Source organism: Corythoichthys intestinalis, chromosome 9 (genome assembly GCF_030265065.1).
Source record: "Corythoichthys intestinalis isolate RoL2023-P3 chromosome 9, ASM3026506v1, whole genome shotgun sequence".
In the NCBI taxonomy this organism is placed as follows: Eukaryota; Metazoa; Chordata; class Actinopteri; order Syngnathiformes; family Syngnathidae; genus Corythoichthys; species Corythoichthys intestinalis.
In genome coordinates this window covers 4992335-5012125 of record NC_080403.1, presented here as the reverse complement: position 1 = coordinate 5012125, position 19791 = coordinate 4992335, and the positions used below count along the sequence as shown (strand labels likewise).

The window sequence follows — 19791 nt, the reverse complement described above, 5'->3', positions numbered from 1 at the left end:
GTAAAAAGCACAGATACCTGCTGTAACATGTAGTGAAGTAAAAGTAAAAAGTACCACTTTATATTTGTACTCCAGTAAAGATACACAAAAATGTATTCACGAGCAGTACCTCGCACAGTGGACTCCTCTGTCACCACCTGGCTGGAGATGATGGATGGTGAGAGTGCTGCCTCGTTGGTAGGGCAGCTCGGTCAGAAGATGGGGTGTCTCGGTCCCTGTGCAGTGTGCACTGCAGCTGAAGGTGGAGGACTTCCATTACGACCTTGTTTAGTAGCACTTGTTGCAATGGAGCGTACGGTATTTTATTTAAACATAAAGTAGACTCGTAGTACTTGCAATAAATGCTAGTCTGCCCACGATAACATTCAAATGACACGTGAAATAAAAACACTGAAACTGAGAAGTGCTTATTTAATTTGGGGAGCTTGGATAAGCCATGAATTCAAATTGGATTCGACAGTTATCCATGAATAGTTTGGGTACTTTTTTACCAGAATACTTTGTATCCTCTCCCAATAACTGTCAGACTACCTCCAGAAGAACCAGTACATTGACTTGTGTGCATATAGGCGTCGAGATGCCTTGAACCCATTGAAGTGGTGGCATACTTGATCCAAGAGGCTCAAGAAAGTAAAGGAAACTTGGTGTACTTTGCCTAGACCTAGCCAATGCATAAAAGTTCCTCTCTTTCACCAAAAGCAGGTGACTGTATGCTGGATCCGGCATCAGCTCGCCAGATTCACATACAAATCATACTCGCTGAACGTCAGTGCGCCAGATGCAGCCAGGATCATTAATCTGACAGTCTAGATCAGCAGTCGGCAACCCGCGGCTCCGGAGCCTCATGTGGCTCTTTCATCCTTATAATGCGGCTCTGATTGGCTTGGGAAAATAAATTACTAAAAATTTTTTTTTTTTTTTGGTATTTAATTGAAGTGTGTTTTATTTGTGTTAGTTTGTATATTATTTTAGTTCTAAATTTGAAGATTATTGTGATCTTGAAATATTGAAATATTAATTAAATTATTTGATATTATTTTTTCGTCGCTCAAAATAGACGTCACACTGCGGAAGCTGGTATACCCGCTGAAACGCCGCCACGTTCGTGCGGCAGCCAAAAAGTACTCAATCAAAAGTAAAGCTTTTTTAAGGTACTACAACTCAAAAACAACGGGAACATTTTTAAACAGGCATTTCACGGGAGAGCATTTCGACTCATCGGCCATCGGCCAATCATATAGCGAGAATAGCGAGACGTCACTGTCAAGCGCCGACGGGGGGATTTAGATAGTGAGGGGAGTATTTGCAGTCTGCAATCACCACAATGCAAGCGTCGTTTGGTAAACGATTCCGTGAGTTCAGAGAGGAAAAAACCACATTGTCCTTCCCTGTCACTCCCCTGACCATTGATCCATCCCTGCTAAACGTGAATGCATTTGCAGGTGTAAGTCAACCTGCTCTGGAGCTGGAGCTGGCTGACATAGCTGACAAAGACATTTGGGTGTCCAAATTCAAACGCTTGACAGAGGACCTTGAAGATGTTGCCCGTCAGAAGGCCACTCTTGCTCAGAATCACAAATGGAGTGATATTGAGAACCTCCCGAGACCGGACAAACTCATATTTGAAACATGGAATGCCATCCCCGACACCTACACGAACATGAAGAAATATGCCTTTGGAGTCCTGTCGATCTTCGGATCCACATATGTATGTGAGCAGCTATTCGCCACCATGAACTGCATTAAAAACAAACACCGCTTACGGCTCACAGATGACAGCTTACAGTCCTGCGTAAAGATGAAAGTGACTTCGTACAGCCCCGATTTGCAGAAGCTGTGCGCAGAGGTTCAGGAGCAGAAGTCCCATTAACCAGGTAAAATAAATATTTATGCAGATATTTTGCAAATATTTAATTTTCATTGTTTAGTGACACAGTGCTTTTTCCCCCAATTTATTTTATATATTCAGGTCAAGGCTCCGCTGCATACTTTGAAAGCCCAAGGCGATATAAGGATGACGGCTCACGGATTTTTCCCTTTTGTTTGCTGCATGCACAATTTAAATTCAGCTTTTTAATTTATTCGAAAGAGACATTCAGACATTATTATTTTTTCAAGAATTCAAAATGTGTTCATTACATCGGTAAAATTTAATTTTCTCCGTAGCACTTCATAAGACATAACCACACTATAGTTGTTTATACAAAGTGTAAAGGTAAGAAAAAGCAATATATACAGTGTTATCTTCATTTTAGATAAGATAAATGGATATAAGGATGACGCCTCATGGCATTTTTCTGCTTTCGTTTGCTACATGGACAATTTAAATTCAGCTTTTTAATATATTTGAAAGAGACATTCATTGTTATTATTTTTCAAGAATTCAAAATGTTCAAAATGTGTTCATTAAATGAATAAAATGTAATTTTCTCTGTAGCACGTGGATTTCATAAGAAACATGCTGCGGTAAAGTAGTAGAAGTTTTTTTTTTTCATTTTAGATGTGCGGCTCCCAGTGTTTTCTTTTCCGTGGAAACCGGGTTCAAATGGCTCTTTCGGTGTCAAAGGTTGCCGACCGCTGGTCTAGATGATAGGTTACGCACTGTTCAGGGGCGGACCGTGCAGACCGGACGCTCTCAAAATCTAAAATTTAACGGTCGACATGTGACGTCACAACAGCGTGCACCCTGAAGTCTGGCGTTTGCGCTGCGACACTAAACAGGAGAATACGCAAGAGTCAGGATACAGCATCTCAACAGAGGGTAAATTATTATAGAAAGTGCTTTATTCAAAGTCATAATCGCATTTCGAAGTCACTGCATTACTGTTAAACAAGTTAGTCAATCGAGTGTTAATAAAATGACTGGTTTATTCAAGTAGTCTGCCATGTCTCCAAGTTAAGTAATTCAAAATTTGTTGCAGAACAACATATGGCGGGAGAAAGCATTAACTCTGTATTGCTGTAAATGTTTCAATATTGGAATACTGTTAGGTCCCCTGCCCCCTAAGCCCTGCTCCTCCACCTTGTGTTTGTGTATGTGTATCACTGCCTTGATTGCAGGGTTGGACAGATGGATGAGCCTGGGACCAGGTGTCTGTGATCATGGTCAGCAGCTTACTTAAACCGCTCCTTGGCCTCACATCATTGCCAATTCAACAACTCAACTGCATGAGTTTGAAACTCCAGCTTTCAGCAAACAAAGAATCTTGTAATCTTGATACTGAGCTCATTTTATTCCCCCCCCAAACCCCCCTCCCCCACCCCCAGATCCTGTACTGCCTGCCTGCCCGTTTACCTGTTCTATCACTAAACTGCCCACTCTATTCTTCGGACACAATCTGCCACTCCCTCGAATCGTCAATAAACTCTCTTCTGCCAGATTGCCTCTTGTCTCTCTGCGCTTAGGTCCACCATCACCCCAGAACCTTAATTAATACAATATGCTGTTTACAAAACTAGTGCTGGCCCAGACTGGGTAACATGTGGGCCATACATTAATGTGGGTTTTGCTACTTTGGACTAGGTCTGACCCAAAACTTTTGTCTGATCCTCCAAGTGAATCTATACAGATTTTGGTCCATTGTTCAAAAAGACACAGGGGTGGATCCATTTTACGAAATTGGGCCGAAAATTTGCAGTACATCTCGCCCATGTCTGATCCAGTTATATTTTGCTACGTATCTGGGCATACCACACAAGCTTGCGGAAGTAAGACCATGTTCCATCCCCAAGCACCTAGGCACCATTATGATCCTTACATTTATGATAATTTCCTCACCATGTTGACTAACAGTAACTTTAAGCCAGCAATTTTGAGCACAAATTAACAGCTGGCCAAGTGGGATCTGAGTTTCACTGGCTGGAAAAAGGGATAATTACTGTACGTACAGATTTTGCGGTTCTCTTTTCCCAAGTCTGCTTGTCAAAATCACTGAATGCAAAGAGGCTATCACAAAAACCCCATCAGAGCATTCATGGCTGACGTGACGGCAACAAACATGCTATTCCCAAGATACTAAAGAATCCTCAAGGGTCTGGAATGCGTAAGCTTTTAAGATAGGAAGAACTTCAAGCCAGAAAATTCAGTAATGGGGCACAGAGCGCGTTCCATCGGCCATGGCAGGGATGTGTGCCACTCTAACATTTATACCCATGAGACCAGGGGTGGCCAAACCAGTCCTCAAGGGCCGTGGTGGGTCCTGGTCTTTGTTACAACTGATCCAGCACAGGCAGTTTAACCAATGAGGGGTCCGGGGAAACAAGAAGCACCTGACTGCAATGAACTGATTGCACTTGTAAGATAAAGACACCAGGTTGGTGAAAAGTTGTTGCAACAAAAACCCGCACCCACTACAGCCCTTTGTGAAATAGTTTGCCCACCCCTGCACTAGTACTAGTACTGGTACAGTTTATAACTGTAGGTGCCAAGTTAATCGATTACTGAATTTTTCTGACAAGAAGTCGGGGTTTTTTCATAATTAGGCTGGGGTTGTGACTTATACGGCGTAGCGACTTATGTGTGAAATTATTAAGACATTATTATATCTTTTCACATGTAATTTTGACACTAAACCACAAGAGGGCACTCAAGCCCTGTGTTTCAACATTGGCGGTAACTTATAAAAACAAATAAAACCAACTGAGAAGGGCTGAACGAAATGGGAAAGAAAAGAAAATCATGTTTTTCAGATTACAAGCTGCAAGTAGTGTAACATGAAGCCGAAAACTAATCGAGCAGCAGTGTAACATTACCATACCGTAAATGTTAGCATACCGTACACGTAGTCCTTTCAAGATCACATGTCTGTTCTTGGTGTTGGATTGTGTCAAAAAATGTCTCCAAAAAAATGCAACTTACACCACAACATGTTTCGTTTCTTTTTCATTGCACATTTTTTGACTGGTGCAACTTATACTCAGTTGCGACTTATAGTCCAAAATATACGATACATAGTTAAAAGTAGGTTACTGACTCATTAATAGTTACATGTTAGTTATCCTAATACTGGGTCCTAAGAAAACATCTAGATGAGAGAGTGTTAAGAAATTGAAATTTAATGATTGCTTGTTAGTAAGGAACAACTGGGAAGAGGAAGTTATACTGTTAGCAGGACGGGATATGGGTGTAGTTGGATAAAAGGAGTGGTTTGTGGAATATCAGATGACTTCTCAGATAGTAAGATATAACTGGAGCAGACATGGGCCAGATATACTGCAAATTTCAGCCCAACTTCGTAAAACGGATCCGCCCCAGTGTCTTTTTGAAAAATGGCCCAAACTCCGTAAGGAGTCACTTGCCGGATCAGCAACCAGTTTTGGGCCAGAACTGGTCCAAAGTAGCAGACACGACATTAATGTATGGCCCAGATATTGCACACGTTACCCAATCTGGGCCAGCTTTGTATCAAAACAGTTTTCAGTATTAAATTTGGATTCCATTTTCTTCAATGTATCAAACTGTAATGTGTTTATATTGCAAATTAAATTTGTCTATTAAAAGAAATGATAACACTTCTTTTTCATGCCATTTATTAATACTAACATATTAATACAACAATATTACAATATAACATTGTTTTTTCAAAAAATATTTTAATTGGGACAAGCAACTCAACATTAAAGATGAACCTATTTTTAGACTGTAAACAACATATTGTGTTAAGGTGCTGGGCATAGACTTCTTAACCTATTGACATGACACGGGAAACGGGGATGATTCGTAGGGGGCCTATTTTCAAAAACTACAAATTCAAACATTTTCAAAACCAAAGCTGCTACCGACCCAAAACCAAAATGGGCACCTACCTTAGCCATATATGAGTCTCTATGAGCAGCAGAATTAAAAATTCAAAATCGCTCCCTTATAAAATCCAGATTAATTATTTTTATACAAGTATAACACAACAAAAAATGGCTATAAAAGTCTCAGATTTTACACTAGATGCACAAAAATCACCTAATGCAGAGATAATCACCTATATTTTCAGGATCAATAGCAATATTTTAAATATCGTATAAGTTTTTGACCAAAATAGCAACTTAATTTTTTATTTACTGCAAGTTTTCAACAGCTAATAAATCACTCAATTTAACATCATAAACTTAATACTTGAGGAAAACAGGCAGAATCAATTATAAATAATATGTAAATAGATTATTGATAAATTCTATATACAATCACAACTTTTCGAATAGAATAGCCCTTAGTAATCATTATACACTATATACTGCTAGCGAATGAGACTAGCGGCCGCCTGACGTAAACGGAGCTTTTCTGGCGAAAATTCTTGTAAATAAGTGCTTAAATCCCAGAATTCATAGATATTGATGTAATACAGTCTCGATTCTTGGTTAAAAGCAAAAAAAACTGCAGTTAGCGTGTCTTTTACGTATATTGTCGAAGTACAACGCTACTTTATTAGTGAATGAGGCAAGCGGCCGCCTCGTGTAAACGGAGCTTTTCTGACAAAAATTCTTGTGAATAAATAAATCCCTGAATTCCTTATAGATATGGACATAAAAAAAGTCTATTTTTGGTTAAAAGCAAAAAAGTGTGTAGCATTTATTTCGCGTAGATATTGCCAACTAGAGGCTAGTCAGTTACGAAAATTTGTGTTTGTCTGTTTGTATGCGGTAGAGCTTTCGTAGGTCTTCAAAACTCCAAGCTTAAATCCGACATGAGCGTGTGCCGTCTTCGGCTATTACTAAATGAAGCTCGGCCCCTTCTGATAAGGCGTTAGGGTCAGAGAAGTGTCTCGTCAATAGGTAATGAAGTCTATGGTGCTGGGGTAACGGGTAACACAAAAATGAGCTCAGTATCAGGATTACAAGATTTTTTGTTAGCTGAAAGTCACATACCTGTAGGTAAGTTGTTGATCTAGCAATGATGTGAGGCCAAGGACTCGTTTGAGTAAGCTGCTGACGATGATCAGCGGCACCTGGTCCCAGGCTCACCCATCTGTGCAATCAAGGCGACAATTAAGGCAAAACTGTCATAGTGCTGATCCGGGCCGCATCTGGCGCACTGACGTTAAGCGGGAGTTTGAGCATGTCCGGTGTGCACGGTCCGCCCCGGAACAGTGCGTAACCTATCATATGGGCTGTCATTGTGCTGATCTGGGCCGCATCTGGCGAACTGACATGAGGAGGTGTGATTGATGTGCGGATCTGGCGAGTTGAGGCTGGATCCGGCACGCAGTCGCCTGCTATTGGGGTTGTTAGTGGAAGAAATGAAGTCGTATTTGGTAGGGGGGAAGTTGAGGTAAGCAACGGATGGGGTGAGCAGCAAAAGTGTCCCGTTCATTGTTTGAACGGGAACTCCCTGAGAGGGTATCACTTGGCTATATATCTTACTGTGAGAGGGAGAATATGCCAAGACCACTGAGGTGTTACAACTGTCAGATGTTTGGGCATATGGTATTGATATGTAATAGGAACAGTGTGTGCAAGAGGATCACGAGTATTCACGGTGCATGAAGCAGGATCGGACTAATGTTGTGTTTGTGGAGGAAATCACTGTGTGTCTTATGGGGGGACGAGATCGTGAAAAGGGCAAGTGCAAAGTGCAATAGGTGAGTGTGAAATAAAATGACATACTGTATGCTGAGGGTTTAATGGTGGTGGGTCAACGGAGCACGGGAGAGGAAGTAGGACGAATAGGAGGAAATTTAAGCGAACAGCACGAATTAGAGGATGAAAGGATGTTGGAGGATGTCACAAGACCGGTAACGTTAATTGCATGGGTGCAGTTTAATTTAGCTATTTCCAGTTTGCCATGACGATAATTGCGATGTTTGTTTACTGCTTTTCGTCTTACTGCGATGAAAGAGGAAATGACGATTGGCCCCCCATGATATTTTCGTCATCAGCCATCGCGCTATGACACGGGAATTAAACTGCTGCTTTCAAAGCATTATACTAGGACGCAACTCGGTTAATCTCCGTGTCATCTCCGTGTCCGTCCACCCGAGAAATTGCTTTCATACATAAGGGCTACCCATTTTAATTAATAGCAGCATATGTCTGAAAGGGGCTTTTAGTGTTAGGAAATTCTTTTTGGAGGAGGTAAGGGACGAGATTTGGGCTCAGGCCAACCAAGGGCTCTCACGATTGAGGTAGTGATTAGGAGATTCATGGAATAATGGGTGTCAAATCTACAGGAGTCTGATCATTCGAACATAGGTTTTTTTGTTTGCTTGTTTGTTTGGTTTTGTTTTCTGTGTGTGCTCATTTATTTAATGATACAGTAGTTGGCGGTCATGCACCTGCCAACCACCATAAAACCAATAAAAGAAGAAGACACACCAGAAACTAGAGTGAACCAAACCTGAAACAAGACAGGGGTGATATCAAGAATAAAACAAAAACAAAACGCACTAAACAAGCACAAGCCGTGGCAACAGTACTACGTAAACATACCTAGATTTGATGATGGAGAAAAAAAGAGACAAATGCAAATTTGTCATGATAAAGAATATAGCATTGTAATACCATAAATCCACACTTTCGTAAAACAAAATGAATATGGTTTGGTTAAATTAAATCCAAAGAAATTTGATTTTATATCGAGTTTTACAGTCAGCTTGAACATGCTTGTTAAAGCTTAAAGATTCTTTCCCTTATAGGCCGAGTTTACATTTTAAAAATATATTTAATTTATCAATTTATTGTTTTGCCTTTTAAGGAGGGTGGAGGAACAGTATAATATTTATTTAAACCTATCTTGTTTTTTTAAATGGTACGTCACTGTCTGTTTTAATGCTAGTTTTTTTTTTTTTTAAATTATTTATTTATTTATTTTTATTAAACTATGACATAATTGCATTATTCGCAAAATATTATGTAATCTTGTATCATAAATTTGCGTTCCCTCAAAATAAATGGACCCTTTTGCCTCGACTTCACAAACATATGGACACGGATGACATCTAGTGGTCTGTAATGAAAATGTAATTCCCTGCTTTAACAACAGGAGGCAGACTGGAATTTCAGAGCAGACGTCACTCGGTTATTTACTTCCGGTTTTACAATTCTTCCTCTTCCGGTTGTCGTCTGTTCGTGTGGCAGGTATCGAACCCCTTTCACAAGATGTACATTTTTAAATCACTATCAATCTGAGTATATTTGCGTAGTATATGCGCAAACATCTAGCGTATTGGATAGGGCACGTTACAAAGCAAATATCCGGTGCAATATTTAGTTGATACGATCCGTTTTTGAAAGAAAAGTTAGTCCGAAGTCTTGTTAGCGTTCTTAGCATTAGCTAGTGTTTAAATTACCTGACGCTTCTGGACTAGTCGTTTTCCAAAAATGTATAAATGGAAGTGTTAGGTTTCGCTGTTGACTTATTGTAGGTCTAATACATTACACATTTTAAAATGCTGGTTTTCAGTTTTTGCGGCGTTCAGTCTGGGAAGCAACGCTAATTGGCATGTTCTAACTGAACTTTTTATTTTGGTAGGTAAACTACAGTCGCAATGGCAAAGTCGAAGAACCACACGACACACAACCAGTGTAAGTATGAATGATGGGCTAATTGTATCATGATTTGTTCCCTAATTTCAGCTACAGAATGTATTACCAGGAGTTTTTCCCCTCTAATTCGCATGCCTTTTTACCGACACTACAGCTCGTAAAGCCCATAGGAACGGCATCAAGAAGCCCAGATCTCACCGCTATGAGTCCTTAAAGGGGGTATGTATTGTAATGTACTGTAAAAAAATAAAGGTGTTGATCCAGCTAGGGCTGCAGCTATCGAATATTTTAGTAATTGAGTATTGATATTGAAAACTGAAAGCTGAAAATTCTATCGATTAATCGAGAATTGGATAAAACATTTTTTAGGTAAACAATTATAAATATACATGAGGAAAAGACATTTCACCTAATACTGAACCATTTTCAGACAATGTCTTTACTTTCGATGTACATTGTTGAAAACAGCCAACAATTGCATCTCAGATGTGACTTGGAAAAAAAAAAACATTCAATGCTTTTCCTCAAAAAAACTTCTAGATCTTTAAAAAAAAAAATTATTAACTAAATATCATTATTCTTGATTACACCGTGTAAAAGGTGTTTTTCCGAGGTGTTTCAATTGAATTTTCATTTGTGTCCTGCTATTTTTAAGTTATAGTTAAGTTTGAAGTTTAAATTGTAAGTCCTGATAGGATTTTGAGTTTTTGCTGTGTTCCAAATAAATTTATGATACCGGTTGTATACTTGCACATTAGGCACCAGTAGAGGTGGGAATCGTTGGGCACCTAACGATTCGACTATAAATCGATTATTGATTCCACCACCCCCTGCTATTAGCTGCTTTTAATGTTTCGTACATTAGTTAAGGCGTGAAAACCTCTCACATTTCGGCGAAATTCGCTGTTTTGAAGTTGAAAGATGTAACCTACGTGAATTGTGTAGATCCGAGGAGAACATTTTTAAGGGGGGGAAATATCAGAATATTCTTTGGCAAGATCAAAGACATGTTAACTTTAATAAGCAAGTGCCGTGGCAGTGACTGAGAGCTGGGAGAGGCTGTGCGAGCGAATGAAGCAGAACAAAGGTTTGTGGATTGGGGGAAAAAAGAAAAAAAAAACTATCGCACGTCCTTGCGATGGGACTAGCGCGCACATTGCGATGGCGATGTTTAAACGATTTATCGTTCAGGCTTAGTGGCCAAAACATTGACTGAATGAAACAAAGGAGGGTACACTGTTGTGTCCTTTCTCTTCAATGCCAAGCTTGGCTGCATGTCAGCCGTGAATGAACACCTAAAGCGCCGTCACCCAGTTGTAATTTTGGAATAAGACGGGAGAGTCCATCTAACAACATTTTTTTATTGACGTTGCTAAGCCTGTCGTGATATGCAATAAGTCCATTTATCGCACTGTAAATAAAAATGAGGGTGGTAATTTTCACGGCTGCGTTTAATCGCCGAGTGGGTGCGTGCGTGTACACGTGAGTGTTGATTGCATATGAGACTCCAGTTCTTTTCACATATATTTATTGGTCATCAACACAACGTAGAATTAAAATTCAGACATACAAAATAAGGAAACGCATCTAAATTAAACACTGTAAATGTTAGCTTTGCTACATTGAGGCTAATGGGGGGGGGGGGGGGGGAGACAACCTACTACCTGCTATAAAACATTGTCAGTCTCCTCCAAAACGGAAACTTGCTGGTAAAAGGTGACACCTCAAACATGAAAAATTGCTGATAAACAGCATTTGCAAACGAAAAAAGAAAAAAAAATATTACTGACACCACATGCAATGACAACAATTGCTTTTTTGCATAGTGTAACGGTTAGCAGTTAAGCGAACGTACTTCCGGGGAACATTTCAAAATAAAAGCACGTCTTGTTCGTCATATAAATAACGATATCTGGAGGTAATCCCACATACAGTACTTTAGAATTCAGATTATACACTAAGAATAGCTTTAAAATGACACACTTTATGAAAAATCTGATTGGCAATGAATCAATATTATACTGCTATTATATATGTGGTGTACTATAATATTAATGCTAGATACTTTTTTTTGTTTCGGTGTTCTGAATCTGTTTACATTCCATTCTTTTGCACTAGTTAATGGTTTCAGCATTTGACCTCATTGTTTATTTGTGATTTATTGTTATTTGTGTGTTTACTTGTACTTTAATAAAGAATTTAAGTGTTCCAAAATGTTTTTGTGAATTAATAAGCGTCATCAAAAATTTCATTTCTTAATTAGTGGGGGGGGGGGTCATTATTAGATTAGTCCACTAACTGTAAAAATAGTCTGCTTACTAATCGGGAGAAAATTAGTCGTTTGGGACAGCCCTACTTGTACGGTGCAGCAGAACATATTTCCTCCAGACCCTTCTCACCTTTTAACCCCTGACCCATTTTCATGCCTGTTAGTTACAAAAATTGTACAAAAATCCTTTTAGGCTTAAATAAACGACTATTTTAACCGGGGCCCAGCAGGGGTATTGTTATGCAAGTGCTGTATTACAGTAAATACATGAAACAGTGTTCGCCTTGGTCCCGGGCTTGAAATGCTCCCACACTTTTGAAATTTTCTGCCTTTTCTTGGTGCATTTCTCTTTGCTTTCGCTTGGTTGAAATTGAATATATCCGCCACCGCTGTTTTCTTGTGGTACGTACATAACGTCAGCGCGTTGTCCTGCAATAAAAGTAGTCCAGGCAAAACGTGATGGTTAGAGCTGGCAAAATTAAACGATTCCTTGAGGCGAATAAAATTACTCAGATCAATTTTTAAACTCCAGCCTTTTCAGATTGTGCTAGGGGCTTATTGAGTGACTAGAGAATAAATCTCTGAATGTAAGTAGTGGGCACGCAAATACTGACTAAATACTTAAGACGGTACAAGTACTTCTTAATACTCACTGATAGTATTCATTATTGACAATTCCATCAAAAGTTTTGAATTGTGATCTTTTTAAAAAAAAAAAAAAACCTTCAAAAATCTTTTGTCTTAAATGTTAAGCGTTATGCAAGATAAATGGTTGTAATCTTTATACTGCATGTTTTTTCCCAAACAATATCAAAACTTTAAATTCAAAGGGCAATATGATTTTCCGTTATCATATTGACTGCAAGTTCCTTCTTTCTCCTGCTCACCTCGCTCACTCCCCTTTCCACGGCTGATATTAACCACTTTTCGGATAAAGTGTCCTATTTTGCAAGCCGATGGCCAAGTTTGAGTCAAAGCGGCTGAGCGAGGCGTTCCAGTTGAGAAAAGCGGTAAAATTATAAAAAGCACTAAATCACGAGATGAGTTTTCTAAACCTGCAACACATGGAAGTTAAATAGTTTTAAACGACACTGATACATTGCCTCTTCAAATAGGAATAGCCACATGTGTACATTTCTATCCATTTGCTTCATTTCAATATTTTCATGAACAAAGTCCCTCGTCAAATCTTGATAAAATGTGTATATACAGTGCCTTGCAAAAGTATTCGGCCCCCTTGAATCTTGCAAACTTTCGCCACATTTCAGGCTTCAAACATAAAGATATGAAATTTAATTTTTTTGTCAAGAATCCACAACAAGTGGGACACAATCGTGAAGTGGAACAAAATTTATTGGATAATTTAAACTTTTTTAACAAATAAAAAACTGAAAAGTGGGGCATGCAATATTATTCGGCCCCCTTGCGTTAATACTTTGTAGCGCCACCTTTTGCTCCAATTACAGCTGCAAGTCGCTTGGGGTATGTTTCTATCAGTTTTGCACATCGAGAGACTGACATTCTTGCCCATTCTTCCTTGCAAAACAGCTCGAGCTCAGTGAGGTTGGATGGAGAGTGTTTGTGAACAGCAGTCTTCAGCTCTTTCCACAGATTCTCCATTGGATTCAGGTCTGGACTTTGACTTGGCCATTCTAACACCTGGATACGTTTATTTTTGAACCATTCCGTTGTAGATTTGGCGTTATGTTTTGGATCATTGTCCCGTTGGAAGATAAATCTCCGTCCCAGTCTCAGGTCTTGTGCAAATACCAACAGGTTTTCTTCCAGAATGTTCCTGTATTTGGCTGCATCCATCTTCCCGTCAATTTTAACCATCTTCCCTGTCCCTGCTGAAGAAAAGCAGCCCCTAACCATGATGCTGCCACCACCATGTTTGCCAGTGGGGATGGTGTGTTCAGGGTGATGAACTGTGTTGCTTTTACGCCAAACATATCGTTTTGCATTGTGGCCAAAAAGTTCAATTTTGGTTTCATCTGACCAGAGCACCTTCTTCCACATGTTTGGTGTGTCTCCCAGGTGGCTTGTGGTAAACTTTAAACGAGACTTTTTATGGATATCTTTGAGAAATGGCTTTCTTCTTGTCACTCTTCCATAAAGGCCAGATTTGTGCAGTGTACGACTGATTGTTGTCCTATGGACAGACTCTCCCACTTCAGCTGAAGACCTCTGCAGTTCATCCAGAGTGATCATGGGCCTCTTGGCTGCATCTCTGATCAGTTTTCTCCTTGTTTGAGAAGAAAGTTTGGAAGGACGGCCAGGTCTTGGTAGATTTGCAGTGGTCTGATGCTCCTTCCATTTCAATATGATGGCTTGCACAGTGCTCCTTGAGATGTTTAAAGCTTGGGAAATCTTTTTGGATCCAAATCCGGCTTTAAACTTCTCCACAACAGTATCTCGGACCTGCTTGGTGTGTTCCTTGGTTTTCATAATGCTCTCTGCACTTTAGACAGAACCCTGAGACTATCACAGAGCAGGTGCATTTATACGGAGACTTGATTACACACAGGTGGATTCTATTTATCATCATCGGTCATTTAGGACAACATTGGATCATTCAGAGATCCTCACTGAACTTCTGGAGTGAGTTTGCTGCACTGAAAGTAAAGGGGCCGAATAATATTGCACGCCCCACTTTTCAGTTTTTTATTTGTTAAAGAAGTTTAAATTATCCAATAAATGTTGTTCCACTTCACGATTGCGTCCCACTTGTTGTTGATTCTTGACAAAAAAATTAAATTTCATATCTTTGTTTGAAGCCTGAAATGTGGCGAAAGGTTGCAAGATTCAAGGGGGCCGAATACTTTTGCAAGGCACTGTATACGGTCATGCAACCTTGATATGCACTTTCCTTCGTTATTCTTCATTTTGGCAAATTTGGGGGGCAGTTTAAATGCTGCATTGTGTTTTTAAAGAATAACAATGTATTGCTTTTGAAGGGGTGATTTACGAGGATAAATTGTCACTACATTAGTGTTTGAATTGGTTAAAAAATTGACAGTAATATCTAGGGGCGTCCCTGATCCGATCATGTGATCTGAAATCGGGCCTTATTTTAGAGGATTGCAATTGGGTGAAAAGGATTGGGATTTTAAATTTGGGGGGGGGGGGGGGGGGGAACGGGCTAAAAAGCAGCATTGTCAATAGAAAAAATGTTTTATACTCTGCAACACTCCTGGGAAAAAGCGGAAGAAGTAGTACTACAAACAGTACCGTACTGTAACATGTTTGGAACTTTGTTAGATAAAAACTTTTTTTTTTTTTTAAGTATCGGGACTGGCATCGGCAGATTCTCAAAATTAGGAGACACGGACTGGGATGCAAAAATATGCGATCGGGACATCCCTAATAATATTGTATATCGGTTGACTCATTGATTTTCTATTACACTCGCTGACCAAAACTGGCCCACTTTACCTTTTTTTGTTGTTGTTTTAATTGTCATAGAATAATGACGTTGATATCACTGGAATCATGCTTTCATGCAGGTTCTAATTTTATCCATTTGCATTCAGTGAATTTTATTATTGTCACATACCTGCATCTAGTGGTCAAAGTTGGTACTAATTTGATCAAACTACTAGTATAATCAAGTTAAAATTTGCTGGGGGTAAGCAAAAATTTGGGGGCTGTTAACCATAGGGGGTAATTGCTGCAAAATGTTAACTTGGAGCTTGATAGATTCAAATAACTTGGCGAAAATGTTGAATGATTGTTACTAACCAAACGCCTATTGTTTTAAAACAGTAGACTAAATGTTACCATGTGTACCATGTTAACATGTATGCATTCATGTTTTATTGTTTTTTTTTTTTTTAATCCCATCCAACAAATACCATGCAGCGAATCTTTTTGTTGTTGTTCTCCCCTTCTGATATTTTATTTATAACGGTATCATTCTGAAACAACACTCAGAATAAAGTGAAAATTAAAATACTGTCATTTTATGTAATTGGATTATTTGTAATTAATGTGAATGTTTAAACAGGGTTCCTTAGGGTCTTGAAAAGTCTTAAATTTACTAATCTCTATAAAGTGTCTTAAAAAGGCTTTACATTTGGGAACCATTTTAGGTCTGCAGTTAACGATTACTTTGATAATGGGTTGATTACTTTTTCAATACATTTTCAATATTCAAAGAAGTTTGATGAATGTCTTCAAATAATGCCGGACAGACACACAGGCAGATTATTGTTTGTGTATTATAGTGTGATTTCTGATATTTGATAAATACTCTGTAGTAGTCTAAGGAAAAGTTTTCCTATCTGCTGCAATTTTCACACTATAAAGCTCACCTGACTATAAGCCGCCACCCATCAAATTTCACACGAAAACATTTGTTCATAGATAAGCAGCACCGGACTTTAAACCGCAGCTGTCCTCACTGTATTTAGGGTATATTTACACCAAAAGATATTAACCGGTAGTACTTTATTTGACAGCTGCGTCATAAGACTGCCATAAGACCGTTCTAATTATGAAATGACATTGTCAGGAGCATTAATGAGTGCTTATGACAGATGTTATTTGGTGTCATCCAACAAATTATCTGACTTTTGAATCGATGTAAAAGATATAAGCTGGACATAAATGGAGTGACAAAATTTGCCTGATGACACTTAATGACACCCGTCATCAGCATTCATCAACGCCCATGACAGTCTTGTGACACCGCTGTCAAACAAAGTGTTACCTATTAACCCAAATAAAAAAATAAGCACTGGACTATAAAGCCTCAAGATTCAAAATTATGTGTAATTGGTATGTATTTTTAAGTTGATCAGTTTTAAAACTTGTGTGCACCCTTCCGCTTATCCAGTATGTACAAAGTGTAAGCAAAACTTGCTCATGCATGAGCCTTTAACAATAAGATGTATCATGTCATTCATGTGCTCGGTCTCAATATGAGCATACACTCTTAAATGTAAATGTGTTTTTGCTTTTTTTGCAGGTGGACCCTAAGTTCCTGAGGAACATGCGCTTTGCCAAGAAGCACAACAAAAAGGGCTTGAAGGCAGCGAGGAAGGCCGCAGCTGCTGCTGCTGCCGCCGCCACCGCTGCCCCCATCGCCGCCCCTGCTCAGAAATGATCTGTCTGCTCCTCACCCCACACACCTTTTGTGTCACAATAAAGCAATGCTTTAACAAACACTGTGTTTTTTCACTTTAGTAATGGGTGTCAAAATCTCAGGCTGTCAATGGGGTGTTTACTTTTAAGGATTGAAAGGCTAAAACTCAACATTACTAGTGTAAAGGGGAAATTGTTGAACAAGTTGAATACAGACATGCATAAATCAAAGAACTGGCAAATAAAAGGGGGCTCATAATGAGGTTCTTCTTGAAGCGGCTCTCTTTATTTTTTTCACAATGAAAAATAATTTCAAGTGGGGGAAAAAATGCATTGTTTTGTGTGTGTGGGGGAGAGTTTGCATACAAGTTTTTATTTTGATTGAAAATTGAAAATGTTGCATTCAAAAACTTGATTTTTTAAAAATATTTTTGTTTGAAGCCACTACTTTTTTGATTGAATTATAAAGACAAATGTCCTCATAAAAGTTTCAATACAACATCTATTAAAAAAGTACTAGTAAGTAAATGTTTGTCTCAAATTTTTGTATCCAAACATATATGGCGGAAAACACAAGACTGAAAAAGCAGTTTCTGCTCTTGCACTCCTCTTTAAAAGAAACTGCTGTATTTTAAGCTAAAACAAATGTTGTGTCTTATAGATCAATATGTCTATATGCTGCCATAACAGATTCGTGGCACATTAAGCCCCCAAACTATTTTTAATTTGTCCGTTTTACCCTGAAAACCCCCGTTTACAGACGTTGCGCAACCGCTTTTGTTTCAACCCAGCCATAAAACAAAGGTAATTATATTTATCATTCAAAATGTCTGACATTTTTAGCTTGGAATCATTCATTGATGTCTCATATTTTGTTTAAAAAAAAAAAAAAAGACTTCAAAAAATTATTCACTCGCATGTGTTAAACTTTTAAACAAATTATGTCACGATGAAAAAAATGGCGTCTGTAAAAAAGTCACGGATATCTACCTCATAACTATCACTTAATTGTATTTTTTTTGTTACTGTCGCATTTTCTCCGATATGTTAGATGATAAATAATCGATCCAAACAAAAAAAAGTTGGAAAAAAAAAAAAAAAAACGTTTAAAAGGGTAAATATACGAAAAAGAAAATCTCGACCACTCCTTGATGTCTGCGATTTCTGCATCGTGACCTTTGTTATATGACCATGTTTCACCCATAACATCCCCCAAAAATCCAGCTGTGGCCATTCACAGCTGTGTCTTGACACTCAGTAATACATGCTACATGGAGTTTTTGGATCGAAACAAAGTAGGTACGCGATAATATCTCGTTAAAGTCATGGCGTCTGTAATTCTGTTCTCGCGTGCTCTCACCTCCAGATAGGGTTTTGCTGTTTAAAATTTTTTTTTTTTTTTTTTGTTTTAAAAAAGCCCTCCTGCTTAAAATTTTTCTTCCCCCAGAAAATTGAGATTTTAAGCTTTCCAATGATGTATCACACATGCATATCGGAGAATTTTTGATGTGACTTTTTAAAAATATATATATTCATTCATTTTAATTATTGAAAATATGTTTTGATTGAAGCAACGTTTTATTTGATTGAATAAGACACAAATCTAACTCCAGACCTATGGTGTTAAATCAAGGACAAAAGTTTTGTAATCTGAAAAAAAGAAACGATTGAAAAAAAATGTTTGAAACTGAATGTTGAAGTTTTATTCTTGAATCTTTGAAAAGCGAAAAAAACATTTTATTTTTTCCAGTAACAAAGTTGTTATTTTCAGGTTGAAAGATTCAAGAATAAAACTTAAACATTCATTTTCAAACATTTTTTTTTCAATCGTTTCTTTTTTTCAGATTACAAAACTTTTGGCCTTGATTTAACACCATACAGACCTCTCAGTTTAAATGGATTGGGCGTCTCCGAGTGACATACTGATTGCAATTCATAGCAGATGGATAAAAAAAACCACATTATTTGACATATATCATTGTCAATTAGAGTTTAGTGCCGTCAGACAAATACGTTTTATTACCGAACCCCGGTATTCCTTACTACGCGGCGAAACGTCCTACACAATGCTCAGGGCGCTTGCGCATGCATTCACACGCATGCGCACATCGGTTAGAGGCGGCGATTACTCACAATTTTTGTTTTTATTTAGTTATTTAGAACCTTTTCACAGCCTCAAAGATACTTTTTGCATGTATTACCCTCTCATACTTTTAACCATTGTGTTTTTTTGTGTTAGCTTTGAAGCAGTTGACCACATTAGTCACGTAGCGTGTTTAAACCGTCCTTATTTGATATAACTACATTTAAGTATTTTCTGCAGGCATTTTTTTAGTACCTTATTCCTGTATGCATCTAAACAAAACAAGTTTAGAGCGCACGATAGTACTTTAGGTGTCAAATTCGACTAATGTAGCACGTTTCGCCGATGTAGAATATTTTGGCAGAACAGCAGATTATTTGGTACTGTATTTTGCATTGAAACATGACTAAACAATCACAACTAAGAAATAAGACACTGAATAAAGCGACTGACTTGTTGAAGTCCTGAAATAAACACTGCTTCACTATAACGTGCATTTGTAACAAGTTAGATTATCATTAGTTTGCGAGAAATCCGACTTGTCCCGTGTACACTGAACACAACGCTTTCGTCACTTCCCTCACGCTGACGCCAACTTGCATCATTTCTTGTATCTTGTCAACTGGAGCTAGACAACATGTGAGTAAGCCATTCAGAGGGGAACAACGTCAATTTATTTGTTGAGCGCTTCCCCGCTTGTGTCAAATTGCGCCCCAATTTGCGTATTTTGAAAACGCTACCGTCATTAAAACTGCAGCACATTTTCTTCTGAGCTAATTAATTTAAACATTGACCGGCTAACGTAGCACCCTAGCTAACTTCATCAAAGAGGCGTCGTTATGGCTGAGTTGAGGCTTGCGGCGGGGGAAAAGTAAACTTT

At 38.5% G+C, this 19791-nt stretch overlaps 2 protein-coding genes across 2 annotated transcripts in view; both read left to right on the top strand.

Moving 5' to 3' along the window:
- Window positions 1-9018: 9018 nt before the first annotated feature.
- rpl29 (ribosomal protein L29) lies at window positions 9019-16909 on the top strand. The gene is made up of 4 exons (XM_057844844.1): window positions 9019-9066; window positions 9461-9513; window positions 9629-9693; window positions 16713-16909. The coding sequence occupies exons 2-4, from the start codon at window positions 9477-9479 to the stop codon at window positions 16848-16850; spliced, it is 240 nt and encodes a 79-aa protein (XP_057700827.1). The 5' UTR covers window positions 9019-9066; window positions 9461-9476; the 3' UTR covers window positions 16851-16909.
- Window positions 16910-19420: 2511 nt separating this feature from the next.
- Window positions 19421-19791, top strand: part of iars1 (isoleucyl-tRNA synthetase 1) — a 127559-nt gene continuing 127188 nt past the window's right edge. The window contains exon 1 of the mRNA XM_057845252.1: window positions 19421-19550. The gene's annotated coding sequence lies outside the window, so the exon portion shown is untranslated. The remainder of the gene's footprint in view (window positions 19551-19791) is intronic.